General features: G+C 54.1%; 2 protein-coding genes across 4 annotated transcripts; one reads left to right on the forward strand and one right to left on the reverse strand.

Moving 5' to 3' along the window:
- Positions 1-165: 165 nt before the first annotated feature.
- NDOR1 (NADPH dependent diflavin oxidoreductase 1) lies at positions 166-14,068 on the reverse strand. 3 transcript variants are annotated; one of them, XM_042835816.1, is made up of 15 exons: positions 14,034-14,068; positions 13,061-13,195; positions 12,519-12,596; positions 11,944-12,041; positions 11,129-11,227; positions 10,595-10,696; positions 10,008-10,214; positions 9,557-9,678; positions 7,572-7,792; positions 7,090-7,197; positions 6,368-6,482; positions 5,839-5,985; positions 5,149-5,267; positions 2,530-2,624; positions 166-356 (listed from the first exon to the last, which is right to left on the reverse strand). In XM_042835816.1, exons 2-15 carry the CDS (start codon positions 13,193-13,195, stop codon positions 212-214), a joined length of 1,791 nt encoding a protein of 596 aa, XP_042691750.1. In that variant the 5' UTR covers positions 14,034-14,068; the 3' UTR covers positions 166-211. The 3 variants fall into 3 exon arrangements, with proteins under 3 accessions (XP_042691750.1, XP_042691751.1, XP_042691752.1); XM_042835817.1 differs by lacking the exon at positions 14,034-14,068 and adding an exon at positions 13,901-14,018; XM_042835818.1 differs by lacking the exon at positions 14,034-14,068 and adding an exon at positions 13,681-13,858.
- Positions 14,069-14,147: 79 nt separating this feature from the next.
- TMEM203 (transmembrane protein 203) lies at positions 14,148-14,833 on the forward strand. The gene has a single exon (XM_042835844.1). The coding sequence runs from the start codon at positions 14,205-14,207 to the stop codon at positions 14,613-14,615; it is 411 nt and encodes a 136-aa protein (XP_042691778.1). The 5' UTR covers positions 14,148-14,204; the 3' UTR covers positions 14,616-14,833.
- The last annotated feature ends 1,308 nt before the right edge of the window (positions 14,834-16,141 follow it).

Here is a 16,141-nt window from a genome sequence, read left to right on the forward strand (position 1 = left end):
TGTCCCCAAACCGAGGGGGAGTGCACACAGGGAGCCAGGCCTCACCCACAGCCCCAGCAGGTTCCCCCACCATTCCCTGGGAATGGGATTGGATTAACACCCTATGCCAGGTCCCTGCCCTGGCTGGAATAACCTCAGCCCAAGGATGATGCCAAAGGCAGATCATTCTGCTGGCTCCTTTATTCAGGCACAGCTCAGGCAGAGCAGAGACTTATGACCAGGTTTCGGACTGGAAGCGCTGGGACCGTTCCAGGGCTGATAAATACTCTTCTGCTTCAGAGGGCGACAGGCCACCTTCCAGCTGCAGCACTGACTGCAGGGCTTCAGCCACCGCCGCTGGCATCTGCTTGGCATTTCTGGAAAAGAGAGCAGTGGTGTGACAGAGGGGGAGCAGGAAAACCAAGGCTCATCCACCTCCCCCCTGCTCCAGTGAGGCAGCCAGACCCAGTGCCCCAGCACACTGCCTGGCTGCAGAGGTAACCCGCCTCACCCACAATGCGGGCTCCCTGCCACCAGTAAATGGCAGCTTCAGGACACAGCTGCACCACTCCCTAGAAAGCAGAGCTGTTACCCCACACAGGGCTTCTAAGCACTGGCATCTGCAGGCAAAGATGTGCACTCAGTACCCATTGCGGAGCTGAGAGCACCACAGCTCAGTGCCCTCAGTTCTGGCCCCTGTACTTCCCATCAGCATCATTAGAGAAACACAGGGAACAGTTCCTAGTCATAATTTCACTGCAGGAGGGCAGGAAATGACCCTTTCATCTCAGGGAGGCATTCAATGGCAGAGGTGCCTGATCCTGAGCTGGGCAGGACAACGGCTGCAAGGGAGCAGGATGAAGGCACCACTGCCTCAGCCTCCTGCCAATAAAGCCAAAACGTTTGTTTTGATGGTGGCAGTTACAATGGAATTTAGTTCAAGCCTCAAAGTAAGAGAAATGGTGAAGTAAACACAAGCTCCTGTGTAAAAATACCCAAATAGGATTCACAACACTTTCAAGTGCAATTATTTCTAATGGGAAACAAGGAATTCAGACTTTTTCTGTGAGTTTCATTTGAAGAACTGTGTGACAAAAAAACATTCAATAAAGAAAAATTCCCAGGCAGTCCTAACTGGAGTGAGCACATCCTTGCTGTTTCCCAAGAACCAGGGAGAATTCTGACTTGCATTGAAGCTGATTAATGTCTCAAAATACACAGAAAGGAGGCCTTCTGTTTTTAGAAGAGTCGTACTGCTTCTGAGTCAGGCACCGATATGTGAGTGCAAGATAGTGGATATGGAGAACACGCTAAATCTGTTTTCTGTAGGAGACACCCTCAGCTCATTGGCCCTGGGCTGGATAAGCTGGGCACAGCCAGCAAGGAGGGACAGCCCTGAGTCCCCGGCTGCTCACTTAGGGTGAACCACAGGTCAAAGCCCACCTATGCTAGTAAGTCCCAGAGTGACCTGACATCCATCCATCCTCATGGCCCTTCCAAAATCCCAGACCAGGGAGCCATGCAAGCTCCAATCTATCCAAGACATTCAACTTTGGGAAAGAAACCAAACCAAGCCCCACAACTGTGGGTTACAGGTCCCAGACAGCACTGCAATACAGTGCACAGTTGAGCAGGCAGCACAACCAGCATAGAAACAATGAGGCAGCCACTGGCCCTTCCTGGGTAGTAAACACAAATCTCATTCTCCGAGGAATGCAGTGAGGCCAGTCTCACCCTGCAAGGCACCAGGAAGTGTGAGATGTGCAGGAAAGAGACTCCTGCAATCACTGCTTATATCAACAGCAAAAGGTGCATTTGTTGGGCTTGTGTCCTGCCTTCCAGGTCACGTAGATGCAGGGCAAACACCACTGCTTCTCTCTTATCAACTTGTGGAGCCCGAAGTCTTTCACGATGCTCTCACTTGGGCAGCCTCCCCCCTGCTCAAGCAGCACCAGGGCAGGCAGGTGAAAGGATTTATCCAGGAAAGGAGCTGCAAACACTGCCTCTGAATGCTCCCAGCTTCTGGACACCAGCTTTTGGCCACTGGTTGAGGATTTCCAAGAAGCTCAGGTGAGCAGCTGAGTCAGTCCCAAAAGCAGCCGCTCAAGAGCTACAGCACAGCTGCAGCCCTGTTACATACTGCTTCAGGAGGCTCCCACCCATCCAAGCAGCAGAACTGCAGTTCTTTGGCCCACTTTGACTGGAGGAGAGCAGTGCGAAAAGATAAAGGGTTCTGCCACAGATGGACTTGCTGTGGGTCAGAGCTGAGGCAGCCCTGGACAGTGCTACCATGGTTGCAGCTCTGCCCCTCCTAACTGGAGTGCAGGCTAGGTAAGAAAAGGCCCCTCAACCCAGGGCTTTCCAAGCAGACTGCAAGGAGGGCAGGAACCAGCTGGTCCCTCTGCAGCAGCCATTGCAGCTCCCCAACACCTGCTGGGTGCAGGGAGTGCTTGCTTTGGTGGCTGAGCCACGGGAAAGCCTCCAGGGAGCTGGAGAAGCATCAATGCAAGGCCCTGCTCCCCCTGGTCCCTGTGGAGAAACCTCACTCACCCAGCCAGGTAGACGTGAGCGCTTTGGCCATTCAGCAGCTCCCATAGCAGCCGTCCATTCTCCCGGATGCGGTGCTGAACATACACTTTCTCCTCCTGCAAGAAACAATGCTAAGCCCACCAGCAGTACCAATACCCACCTGGCCCTCAGTGCACAAACAGATTGCTCTCAGGGTCTGCTTGCAAGAGCTCAAGGCTGTGCAGCCCCTTTGGAGAATGGAGGGCATCAGGTGCTCATCAAAGCAGATCAATTCTTGCACAGGGCAGAACTCCATGTGCATGTCAGTGCACTCTGACAGATCAGTGGGAGATAGGTGCAAGCAGCAGGAGCTTCAGAGGGGAAAGCCCCTAAATCCTTTGGCTGCTTCCTGCCTGCTGCCAGCTCCATTGAACAGCCCAGGGTGCAGGGCTGTGAGCCCCATGAAGGCTCCTCCTGTCCCTGAGCAGACAGAGGCCTCACAGCCCCTCATACCAGGGCTGCTGTGAAGTACAGCCTCTCCTGCACCTTTGGCTGCTGGTCGCAGTCACCCACTGGAGGCCTGGAACAGCTCAAAAGCGCAGGAAACCCGGAGGGAGTCCCACCCCCTTCCTCTCCAGTGCTTAGAGACTGGGTACAGCTGGCTCTCAGCAAAGCACAGACCAGCAGAGCAGAGTTCCCAAAGGGTTAATCCTCAACACTTCAGGCATCCTGCCTGCAGCCCTGGCGCCTGCCCAAAAGGAACTCCATTGCCAACGTGCTTGAATTCACTGCCGGCCCAGACAGCTCCCCCATGACAAAGGTGACACTGTGATGCAGACCAGGCCCTGTGCTGCGTGTCCCACCATGCTGGGCCCTGCAAAGGGGCGAGGTGAGCCGCAGGCACAGCCTCCTCCCTGCACTGTCACACCTCCCATCCACCCTGAGGCAATAAGGCTCCTGACACATTTCAGGCTCTGGAGGTGTGTGTGGGAGCACCCCAAGCATCCTTGGCCCCATTTGTCCCAACAAGTGTCACAGTGCACTCAGGTCCCACATAGCGCCAGCAGCAGCAGCGCACAGGAGAGTCAAGTCACCTCTGGGCACAGCTACGCAGCCCTGACCCACCACAGGAGGTAAGTAAGCCCATTGCAAGCACCAACACAGCCAGCCAGCTGCCCGACCTCAGCATAATTAACGTTAATCAGCTAAGTGCTGATAGAGGCTCTATCAATGAGGCCAGGGCTCTAAGCAGGTCGTTTATGGACCTAGCTACCTAGAAACCAGAGCACCCAAGAGACAAACTCAGGTCATAATGTCTCAGCTTTAGCTTTAGGGCATCCTGCTGAGAATTAGTGACAGCCGCATTAGGAAGGAATCAATCTGCTCTGCAGGGCAGCAGCGATGTGACAGAAGGTCGCTACATGGGAACCTTACAGAAGAAGAGGGAAATCCTGCTCAGCTATGGAGCATCCCAGCTCCTGTCAGGCTCTTTAAAAAGAAATTTTTGATGAGTTAACATCTGTGGCATCTGCTGGAGCTGCAGGCACAGCAGCTCCACATCCCACCTAGCCATGCTGCTGAGCAGCTCCGTGTGCAGAACTGCAGAGACACAATGGCAGCAGAACCCAATCCGTTTTGTGCCACAAAATCTGCAAAGCTGGAGGAGCCAAGAGGAACACACTGCTGTAAGCCCTGGCCCTACAGTCTGCGAGGGCAGGAAGTCTCTAGGGCTGCCCTCCAGATTTGAGGAGCTGTATGTCTCCCATCCACTGTGTGAGCCAATGGAAAAAAGGCAGAATACTCATCCAAAAAGCCTCTGCTCTACCACTCCTGTTAATCAAAGACTCAGAAAGCCTTCACAGAGGCATCTAACTCACGCCTTACAAGTAACCAGATAAAAGATGCTGGCTTAATGTCAGTGCATACACACAGCCAGGAGAAAAGGACTGGCACAGCTGAGCTACCTAGGAATACCATTCTCAATGACCCTTTTTATCAGATATCTCTGTTTCAAAGGCAGGCTGAGCTTTTCATACCATCAAAGGATAGGGCAAGGCAGCCAAACAGGGACTCACTGAGCCACTCCCGCAACTTAAAAACCTTGCAGCCCAGAGAGGGGCTGAGGGAGAGATGCCCACCAAAGGCACTGGCTGGGAAGTAAGGGAGGTGTGGGGTGCTCTTCCCTCCTGGGAGCTTCTGCCTACACCACTGAGACTCTGGGGAGCTGGCACAACAGCACCATGAAATGGGGCAGGAAGCCAAGCTCTTCAGCTTCAGCTGGTGATCAGAGGGACATAGTGGTGATGGCAGCATTCAACCAAGAAAAGTTATTGCCTGTTGACCCTCCCCCCCCATCCCAAAGAGGCCTGAGAGCTGCTCACGTGGCTCAGACAAACAAAGCTGGCTAACACCTTATCTGCTCTGGCACTTACCAGCTCCGTCTCAGTGACCTTTCCAACTCAGCACAGCCAGCTGTGTCACAGATTGGCCCCTGTGCTGCTGCTGGTAATCTTGGCCAGCACCCAGGTGGTGCAGGGGAGCGAGGTGATCACTGTGCCATACCACCAGGTCCGTCACAGGCACAGGGGCAAAAACCCCAGCAGGTTCCCATCAGCGCAGCCAAGGTGCTTCTGCGTACAACCTGCTCCTCCAAGAACTAACCTGGTCCCTGGAGAAGGCCGTGAAAAGCATCAGGAAGCCCTTTGTCACCAGTTCTTCCCACTCTGCCTGGCAGTAGAAGTCTTTGGATTTCTGGCGGCAGCCAAAGAACAAGCAGTTCCCTGTGGAGAGCAGATCAGAAGGGCTGTGCTGGGTGGACGAAATGCCCCGTGAGGGCCATCAGTACCCATGCAACTCAAGAACTGTGTAAGCATGAATGCACATGACCTGCGACAACCAGAGGCTGGAAATGTGGGGTGTGGTGGGCAAGTAGGGCAGGGCAGGGTGAGCCCTTGCAGGGCTGCCAGCTCCCCTCCACCAGCCTATTAGCAGCCTTCTGCGGAGATACACAAGTGGGCCAGGGCAGTGATGATGGGACAAGGGCAGAGGGAAAACTGCTTGCGCAGCAGCAATCTCAGCAACCCAACTCCACTTCCAGGGAACCAAGAAAGAGGCATTTCAGAGCCCTGCCCTGCCCCAACAAGCAGCCTGGCAGCCCAGCCTGTGAATAACCACATAGTCTGCACATATCAGGCTCTCTCTGGTGCTGACCTCCCTCAGAGCCCAGCCTGCTTCCAACTACAGTAAAGCTCGAGCCCGTCCAAACCCACAGGAGCACCCAGTTCCTCATTCCTCCTATATGCTGAACATAGACTTGCCAGCAGCAAGGAGCACCTCATGCCCACCCCTCACCTTTCTGTCCTTGTGCCACTCGCTCCTGTATAGCTGCTCGGAAAGGTGCCACGCCTGTGCCAGGGCCAATCATGATTACAGGAGTCTCAGGGTCAGCTGGGAATTTCATTCCTCCTTTCTTCACCCAAAGAGGTACCCGGACATCACCTGCAAACAGACTCAGCATTCAACACTGCTGGAGATGTCTAGCAATAAGAGCAATATCAGCTGCAGGAAGCGAGGAGCAGCCCTCTGTAAGGACTGCAGAGCACACCGGTGGTGGGAGTAGGAGGGTCAAATGAGTGGGAGTAAGTCAGGAGCTCACAGTGCTCAGGGCAAGCTAGGGGAGCACATCATGCTCCAAAGATGGGAGCAGTGAGGAAGGCTGTGCATTTAGCCTGTCCTGCTGGCACTGGTGCTCCACCAACGGTTGAGACAACTCCAGCATGCAGCCAGCACACAAGTTGCTGCCAGCTCCATCAGCTCTGTGCAATCCATGCTGTGCTTTGAAGCAAGCACACAGGTCCTCACATAGTCCAATTAATGTTACCTTGCTCTGGGTTGAGAGACGCCAACCACGTAGAGCAGAGACCACGGCGGGGCCTGCTGAGCCGTGTCTTGTACTGCACTACTGCCACGAGGATCTGGATCCGGCCGGGATGAGCCTGTGTGCAGACAGCAGCCATGAGAACCAAGACACCCAGTACAGCTCAGTGAGGAGCACCCAATACCTCTAACAGGGACAGACTCCATTGCCCAACTCATACCAGGCAATACTCATCCCAGCCTGAAACAGGTGCTCAGATACAGACAGAGCAGGCTAAAAGGGTTTTCCTAGTGCAGCACAGCGATAGGAATGCTCTGTGCAGCTGGCAATGGTGACAGAGACACTTCAAGCCAAGAGCCCTCCATGGAAAGCAACTGCCACCAGTACTCAGGCTGACATCTGCCAAGGCACCGGGGCTGGGTCCCACCGCCACCTCCCGGCAGCAGCAGGAAGCAGCACAACCCTCTTCCTGCAGCCAGGACCTGCCAGCCTCTACAGTACCAGGTCTCACTGCTCCCTGTGACAGTGCAGAGTCTGCACTGCGCCAGCCCCAGCACATGCGAACACCTTAACCTGCAGTGGGGGTTCAGGTGGGCTGTGGATATTCACAGGGTCAGGCAGTGCAGTCTGAACACCCATGGTGCACTGTGCTGGTGCAGCACCAGGCAGTGTCCTGTCACTAAGTACAGCACCTGACATGAGGATGAGAAGGGCCAAGCTCTTACCAGCAAGGAGGAAGCGATGGAGAAGGCGCGGGGTCTGATGCGAGGGATGAGGTCCAGCAGGTACTCGGGTGGAATTGCAGATGTGGTGTGAGGGAAATCCCAGAGGGCCTGCAAAGCCACGGAGAGCAGAGGTCGTGCATCTCAGAAAGCAGCCTGCCTGCTTTTCTGGGGCAGCAGAGGTCGTCCTGTAGCACTGCCACCCTCACCCAAAGGCCCAACAGCAGGGGTTCTCTGAGCACCAATCTGCCTGTCCCACTGCCCTACCCTTGTCCCCAGGCTGCAACACAAAAACCACAATAGAGCCTAAGAATTTGGAGCAAGCCTTAGCCTGCTTATTCCAAGGACAACTGAGAAAATGAGCGAAGTAAATTAAATTCCTCAGTCAATAAATTGCTGCTCATCATCTGTCTCCTCTGCCTTGGCTGCTTTATTTCTATGGCGCAGTCCTCAAGGATGGGTCTGCTGTGCTCCCCCAGGCCAACCTCAAGGGTGGTCCTGCGAGGTCGGTTGCAGTAGCTGTACAACTCTTCCTGGCCCTGTGCAGAGCTGAACTCCTGCAGCTTCTCCCGCTCCAGCTCATTCGTAGAGAAGTGGGACAAGAGCTCAAAGAAGGAGCGCCGTGGCACACAGGAGATGTCCAGGTAGTGGGTGACCAGGTGTCGGATGGTGCAGGGCTGCAGCAAGTGAGCAGGGAGGGCTGTGCCTGCAAGAGAGGCACCAGAGAGAGCTCAGGGCCAGCTCTGGCACTCTCCAGCCCTGCTGCACGAGGGCATCCACATGCTACAGGAAGGTCTAATGGAGCTGACGTTAGCCACCACCACGGCTGCTTCCCACCATATACCCCCACTCCATCCTGTTCTTCCCAGCTTGCTTTGCAAACTCACATGCTTGCAACAGAGAACATCAGTGGTGCTGAGCGCTCCCTTACTTTTTCTAAGTACTTCTGGACAATGCCTTATCCATATGGTTCCCACCATGCCCACACACCGCAATGGAAATAACCAGCAGCGTCCTATGTGCTAGGCCTGTCCTTGTCTCCTCCTTCTCTTACAGGGGTGCAACAAGTAGCTAGAATTTCTCTGGGGTTTGCTTCCCAGGCCCAAATCCCAGCACTGACAGTCAGTCAAGAGACGGTGGGGGAAGGCAGGACATATAGTCTTGAAGTAGCAATTACTGGCTAAAAAGAAGGGGTCAACTGCAACCTCTATGGGTACTCAGAACATCTCAGTGCAACAGCAGGTGGGGTGAAAGGAAAGATGAAAAGAGTTCCAGCCACTGCTACCTAAAAAAAGACCACAGAATCACTCTGCAAAATCTGGCATCTGACCAATCAAACCAAACCGGTACTGAAGTGTTTCAAAGCATGACAGACTACTGAGAGGACAGGGATGCTCACATGCTGATCTGCAGGTGCACCAACCAGGATCTGTGATTCTTCATGAGACGCAGATCCCTGCAGGTGAACTGAAATGCCAGGGACCAATGCTGGGACATATCAGGATCAAGAGTGCTCAGAGATGGCAGGGATGGAGCGCTGGCATCTTGGAGACAAAGCACCTGTTCCCTGCTATGTAGCTTAGACACTTCCATAGAAGCCTGTTAGAAGGTCCTCACAGCACTGTCTAGCCTCAGGTGGCATCAAGCAGACGGGCTGGCACTTGCCCTGCATCCTTTGTAAGGTCCAGGACTTCTCCCTTCCTGGTGCTGACCACACCAATCACGTTGCAGAGGAGATATCAAAGGATTCATGTGCTCTCCATGTATGGGCAAAAAGACTGTGATGCTGAAGATGTCTGCTGGGTTCTTTCACTTCTGGAGGCAATCAGGAAAAAAAAGGAGCAAACCAAAGCACAGTTTAAAGTACAAACGAAAGTCTTGGGGTGATGTTTTCCAGTAGATCTCATATTGACTTCCTGTGGTCTTCAGTTCCCCAGACCAGCGAGGTGATGAGCACTCAGTGGGGAGGAAAGAAGAGAAACCAACCACTCCTGGCATCATGCAGGCTGCAGAGCCATAGCAATGCCTGGTGAGTGGGTGCCTCGAGGAGGATTTTCTGGTTGTTGGTGCCACTGCGTGGCTGCAAAAGCACCTCCATCAGGACTCTGAGGTGTAGGCAGAGCCAGGGGACCTGCATGCCCCAGCAAAGAATCATAGGCATGGATGGGGGCAGAAGTGAGAGCAACTTGATTTGGGTCTTGGGCTGGTGAGCATGCAGGATCTTTCACACTCTGAGCTGGTAAAGATATAAGGCAGCCCTGGTACCATCGGGTCCCTTCCATAAGCCTAATGAAAGACCTATATGCATAGAGAGTTGGGAGAGAAGGAGAGCCCCAGCACTGCAGGGCAGGCAGATGTCTTGTATCAGCCAGCCACAAATCCTTATTTCCTTAACTACTGGATCTAAAGCAAAGGAAAAGCAGATCTCCAGGCTTGGCAGAGAGGTAAAGGAGTGGCCAGCAGCACTTACCAGGCTCTGTGGGCTTCAGCAAAAAGCATTGGTCTGGATCCAAGTGAAGGAGCTGGCAGAACTGCTGCACATCTTCAGGGCAGTTCTGGGGCTGGATCATCACCACGTCTCCAGCACTGAACCTGCAGATGCAGCAGGAACTGCTGAGCATGGCCACTGGCAATCCTACAGGCAGAGCACCGTGACCCCAACCAGCACCCACAACAGAGGAGAGGCCACAGCTCAGCCAAATTCCCATTGCCACTAACACTAAGCTCCCTAACCTGACAAGGCAGAGCTGGCCCACAAAACAGGACCCACGCTACTGCACATCTCCTATGTCCTGACTTTGTCATGGAGTGGGACAGCACAGAGGCTGCAGTCTCTGAAGAAGGACAGAGGAAATAAGGAAGATTATAGGACATCTGATCTCGCACTAAAAAAAGCTTGGGGGAGTCAGAAAAACACTCACGAGATCCCTGATCCTGTGACATCGAACTCGATGAGCCGGACATCCTGGAAATGGGATTCAGCCGTGATGCGCTGGTTGGACACCATACGGGCAGCAAAGGGATGAAGCTCAGAAGGAAGAGCCCTGGGTGGTGTTGGCTGGAGCAGGCTGCTGTCAGAGTGCAGGGAGTCCTCAGCCAAGTAGTGCAGGGTGTATCTAGGGGGCAGGCTGCAGGAATTACAGCAATGCAGTCAATTCTATGCCACAGCTCATCCACTTAGCTTTACATAGCTATGGCCTTATACAGGGAGGCAGGGACACTCTGAAGTCTCCCACAGCATCCACCACCCACTATCCCTGTTCCTTGGAGCTGACTCGTGATAAGAGATCACAATGCAACAATACTGTCAGGAGGAGATCTCAAAGATGCTGGAATACAGCAAAGTAAGCCTGTCTAGTGGAAGCAGTTAGGTCTTAGGGATGCTTGGGACATCAGCAGCTTTGTGAGGAGGTGTCTTGGCCTCCACCCTAGAAGCATCTCTCCACTCCAGAGAACAGTCACAGAAGACATTTCACACCAGCCATTTCCAGCAAACCTCAACACTCACCATACATCAGGACTGATGACCTCAAGGCCAGGAGGGAGAGGATACAGGGCAAGGATCTTGTCCCATAAAGCCAGGAGCCATGGATCAACCACTGCATCTGGCCTGCAAGTGAGACAGTGAGGTTGCAACAGAGTTGTGCCTCCCTCACCATCCTTCCACGAACCAGCAATGCTACTCCTGCCGTCTGCACTACTGTCAGAGCTCAGGGAGGCTGCAGTGCCACAGACTGTGGCTTTGCATCCCTTGGTGGGTCTGACATCTTCTTGGACAGTGCTGGACCTGCCCTGGGACACAATCTCTGATGCCCTTTCACAGCACAGGCGTTCACCCCTTGCAGTTCCACAAGACCTAGGCAATATGCTGGGAGTCATGGGATACCCCAGTGAAACAAGTGACCCCAGCCTCAGCACAGAAGAGCCCTGAGCAGAGACCAGCATGCTCACACAGAGCAGGAGGCCACTGCCTATGTCTGGAGTGTGGGAGCAGTAGTGCAACACAGCCCCCCACCTCATCACCTCTCCATGAGGCTCTTACCCCAAGTCGTGCTGGTCATCTCCCAATGCAACGGGCAGCAGTGGGTTGCCCCCAAGCTGTAGCAGCCGTTTGTGCAGCTTCTTGGCAATAAAATTAAACCTAGGCAGAGAATAATCACAGCTGTAGAGGGCAGGCTCCTCCAGCAGGACAGCAGACATTGTAGCCAATTGGCTACACAGGCCAGCATGTGCAGCACACACAGCCTTGCCCAGCCCTCCATTGTGGGACAACTCGGAGATGCAGCAGCTGTTACTGCTTGCTAGGCCACCTGTACCCAACTTTGGAGGGACTCTTCAAGGGGTCCAGTTTCCCTTCAGGTCAGCTCCCAGAGGGAGAAACGCTTCCCTCCCTGTCCCTGTCCCTCACAGTCCCACGCTACCACTGTAGCTCTGTTGGGAACACGGGGATAACAACTGGGAGAGAACTGAGACCAGTGGGGCTGGCTGTCACCTCTAACTATGTTTGATGCCTTCTTCTGGCTTGGTCCAGAAATTTCTGTGACACAGGCTTTCCCGCAATTCAGAGAGCTGTGTGTCTGTAACAGCTGACCAGAAAACAAGGTCTGCAACAATACAGCAAAGTATCTGCTTGAAGAGGCTAGGAGGAAGGACGTAGCAAAAGCCTAGCTCCTGGGGGTTAGAAGGGACATAGACTCATAGGGCAAGAATTTTGAAGGCAGGTGGGAATTAGGTTTTGCCTGAACCGCTGCTCTAGAGTCAGGCTTTGATTCTGCTTGTCCACCCCATTCCCCACCCTCTCACCCAAGCTGCCAGGATTAGCTGTTGGGGCAGGCAAGGAGTGCAGGAGCTGCTTACTTGGGATAGGAGGAATCACCGAGGCCCAGCACGGCGTAGTCCATCTGGCAAAGGGAAGCAGGAGGCAGGTTCTTCCGGAACAGAAACCGCCAGAACATCTGCAAAGGACAGGGCCAGGAGTCACACTGCTGTGCACAGATGCCTTCCCGCCCTGCTGGCACACACCACAGGGCTCCTTCAGCCCTCTGCTGAGTCCTGACAGAGAGGGGAGCACAGCCTTCTGCAGAAGTGACTCCTGAAAGCAGCTATGCTGGCGATGGGAGGGGGACAGTGCTTTGTGAGCCCTCTGCAGACCTGAGAATGTTACTGTGGCAGGGTCCCTTTCGGCTGCCAAAGCTGCTGAAATCTCACCAGCCCGCAGTACAGCAGTAACACGAGATGCTCCTTAGCCCTACAAAGGTTGGCACTAGGGGACTACGGCCATTCTGACTAAACCAACATCTGCTTCACACTTCACACTGCCCCAAAAGAGTCCTCTCCCCCCAAAAAATAGCACTCAAGATACTTGAAGGAATAAATCAGATCAGTGGATCAGAGACACAAAAGCAACATGGACATACATATACATATCCTACCTTCATGTTGTCGGGTGGGTCACCCTGGCCAGTGGTTGCACACACAAATACCACCAACAGCTCATTGATGAGGTTTGCCTGCAGGCAGAAACAAGCTTGCGAAGGTGCATCCAACTGCATACAGCAGCTTACAGATGTGCCTCACTGTCCAGACCCAGCTGCTCTCATGGCACTGGGCTCACAGACAGACCACGGTCAGTATAACACCCGCAGTCCTACCCAGTATAGCCTCCTCTACAGGCACTGCAGCAGCATCTGCTGCCCATGTGCTGACTGCAGCATCAGTTCCCTGGTGCTCTACCTTGCAGGAACACAAAGCATGGCTGAGCAACTGCCACCCAACACGGACTCCCAAGTCATTGTGCAGTTTTCATATTTTCAGCTGGATTAAGCACAAACCACCCTCAGGAGGGGCACAGAGCTGGGGTCTGGTGAAGTACATGTCACAGCAAGGGTGGAAGCTGTCTGAGCCCCAGAAATGATGTTGGTGGGGATGAAGCAAGACCAGAACTGCCTACGCAGCTCCCTGGCTGGCCACTCACCACATCATAGCTGTCCAGAGCCTCTACTCTGCACTGAAAGTGCCGACGTTTGGCTTCTCTGCCAATTCTTTCAGCTGTATCTTGAGCAGTCCCAGTTTGGCTGCCAAAAAGAATAAGGAGTCTTCGTTCTGTCATCTGCAAGAAACAAACCCAAAGAAAACAGCAGGAGATTAGGTGTTGCTAAACCAACAACTACCCTAGCTTCAGAGGAGTGCTGGCAGCTGTGGGTTTGAGTGAAATTAGAATGCAGCAAACAGCAAGCATGGGGGTAGCCAAACAGTATGGTGAGAGTTGCACAATTCAAGGTGCCCATCCCCAAACAGCACTGACGCATGACACCCTCTTCACTGCAGCACCCAGGTTTGCAGGAGCAGCAGGGACACTGCTGTTGCCCAGCCGTCAACACTGACAACAAAGGGAGAATCCGAGAATCCAGGGACAGAAATTCCCATTCTGGCTCATTTTAGCTTTCCTCACCACCTGTGCTCAGCGCATGGGTCACCCTGCGCTTCTGATTTCAGCACGTCTACCCCGGTGCCATAAGCACCCAAACCCAAGCGGCCTGGGGCAGCACCCAAAGCCCAGTAACGCAGCCACGTGTGCTGGGTCGCGATGCTTACACTGCACGGCTACACAGCCGCCTCCCTCAGCAAGGGCCCTGAACTCCCATCCCCAGGAAACCCGGCGTCCCCACGGGCAGTCTGTGCTGCTCCAGAACAGCCAAAAAAAAAGCCGAAAGAAAGCAGCGCCCCCGTCACAGAGCAGCTCCTGCAGCACCAGCGGGCCCAGAGCGGAGCGCATCGGGGAACGGGACACGGGAGACCCGGTGGAGAGAAATACCCGAGAACACGGACACCGGGTAAGAGGGGATGCTCGGGGGACCGGAGGCACCCGGGGAAGGAGGTCAGCTGAAAAGGAAACGAGGAGCGAGAGCGACAGCAACACAACCGCACCACACCCGCACCACACTCACCGCACATGACCCCCACCCCGCCGCCACTTCCGGCTCATCCATTTCCGGTGACGTCATCGCGCGGCGCCGCGTCCCGCTGGGCGCAGGGAGGGGGCGGTGCGGCCGGGCCTGGCCCGGTGGCCCGGTGGCCCGGGGCCCCGTGAGCGGCGGGAGCGGAGGGACGGAGGGACGATGCTGTTCTCCCTGCGGGAGCTGGTGCAGTGGCTGGGCTTCGCCACTTTCGAGATCTTCTTGCACGGCCTCGCCCTGCTGGTGTTCTCCGTGCTGCTGGTGCTGAAGGTGGACAGCGAGGCCTCGCCGCTCTCCTGGTGGGTCGTTTTCGTCCCCTTCTTCGTCGCAGACGGCCTCAGTACCTACTTCACCGCCATCGTGTCGGTGCGGCTCTTCCAGGACGGCGAGAAGCGGCTGGCAGTGCTGCGGCTCTTCTGGATCCTCACCATCCTCAGCCTCAAGTTCGTCTTCGAGATGCTGCTGTGCCAGAAGCTGGTGGAGCGCACGCGGGAGCTGTGGTACGGACTCATCATGTCGCCCGTCTTCATCCTTCTGCAGCTCCTCATGATTAGGGCCTGCCGTGTGAACTGAGCCTTTGGGGCCGTCCCCGGCCCGGCGCTGTGCAGTGAGGCTGGGCGTAGGGTTTGGGAGGAGCACGCCGTTCTGCTGCGGAGCATTTTGTTTCTTCAGAAACTGCTTTTGCATTTCAGGCTCACTCAGTCCGTGGCGTGAGTCTTAAAATATCCCAAGTGCAGGCACTTTATGGTATGCCAGGTGTATTATTTTAAAATAAAAAGTGCATGGAATAATTTGGTTTATTCCTCTATTCCTTTCTTCCCCAGAAAGTATCTGTACTTAAAACTGCTGCCTGAAGAGCACATGGAGGTGAAATTAATTGCTTCCGTAGGGCCAGGAGCTCTGCAGCCACCATCTCATGCACTGCCTGAGACCGTGGTCATAATGATCCATTATCTTCAGTAGAATTGCTTATTTATCTCTATCTTGCTCCTGATCAGTGCTGCATGCCTTCAGTGTGCTGGCAGCATTTTATGGGGCTGAGCTCTGAGCCAGAGAGAGCTGCTGTGCATATTTTTGGACAGAAATGTGTATTTTTATTTTCTATTGTGGATCCGTTCCCTACAGGTAGGCATTGGGGTGCTGGCAGGGGTAGCTCAGCCCTTCAGGGGAGTGTGTGGATCAGTATGTTAGATGCCAGTGCCTGAGGGAACTCTGTGTCACAGTGTCACAGCCACCACAAGCATGTTAAGGACCTGGGTCTGCCCCTTGACCTGTCTGTGAGACGTCAAGTTTTGCTTTGATGTCGAGGCCCTGACAACTCTACTCTTTTTTGTAATGAGAGCAGCAAAAAACTCGTCTCCTGGTAGTGGGGACCTCCAGCTTCAGCTGCTCCTTCACCCATCCTGCCTGCCCCATGTACGCAGCTGCTGGCACCGCCCTGGGCTCTCTGCACTCTCAGGATCTGTTTCATGGAGATAAGCTGTTGAGAAGTGCTACAGTGCAGGGCTCGTGAACCTGGGGGACAACAAGGGGTGTAGCGGGCAGAGCATGCATTAAAAGAAGCTGAGATTTGCTGTGATGTGATCTGAGGAATTCAGTTGCCTCTGAAGTTTCATGAAGGAGACTTTTCCAGCTTTGTACCTGAGTTCTAGAAAACCTGTAATTGTCTGGCCTCTTGCATAACTTGTGTTTGCTTTTAGCGTTTTGGAAGCATGCAGGAAGGAAAGGACCAATGTCCCAATTTCTTCTTTGGTGTGGTGGTTATATAAACTCGTGGTGTGAGTTCAGAGCAGATCTCATGGGATATTCCTTATCACCTCCCCTTTTGAAAAAGCTCTCTACAGCAAAGTGCCTGGTGCTTCATTCAGGGAACAACAGCTTTGTTACAGATTGCCTCTGAGGCCTGCACAAGGAGCACACAGGACATTACCATGTTGATTAATGGCAGAAACTGCAGGCTTCAAGGAGAGAATTTGCACAGAGGAGAACTTGGAGGAAAGGGCAGTGATAAATCACCCTTCCCAAGGGCTGTTCGTGCCTGGAAGCTGGGATATGAGGACCTGTGTGCTGTCCTTGTGAGCAGATGTGGGCACATAGGC

This window comes from Centrocercus urophasianus, unplaced genomic scaffold (assembly GCF_019232065.1).
Source record: "Centrocercus urophasianus isolate 14NV4802_14NV808 unplaced genomic scaffold, USGS_Curo_1.0 seq_55, whole genome shotgun sequence".
NCBI lineage: Eukaryota > Metazoa > Chordata > Aves > Galliformes > Phasianidae > Centrocercus > Centrocercus urophasianus.

Coding starts and splice junctions, on each gene's coding strand:
- NDOR1 (XM_042835816.1), bottom strand. CDS start 13,195: ATGACAGAACGAAGACTCCTTATTCTTTTTGGCAGCCAAACTGGGACT. Junction 12,042..12,518: donor ACCCACCCGACAACATGAAG/GTAGGATATGTA, acceptor TGTCCTTTGCAG/ATGTTCTGGCGGTTTCTGTT. Junction 5,268..5,838: donor AGTGGCACAAGGACAGAAAG/GTGAGGGGTGGG, acceptor TGCTCTCCACAG/GGAACTGCTTGTTCTTTGGC.
- TMEM203 (XM_042835844.1), top strand. CDS start 14,205: ATGCTGTTCTCCCTGCGGGAGCTGGTGCAGTGGCTGGGCTTCGCCACT.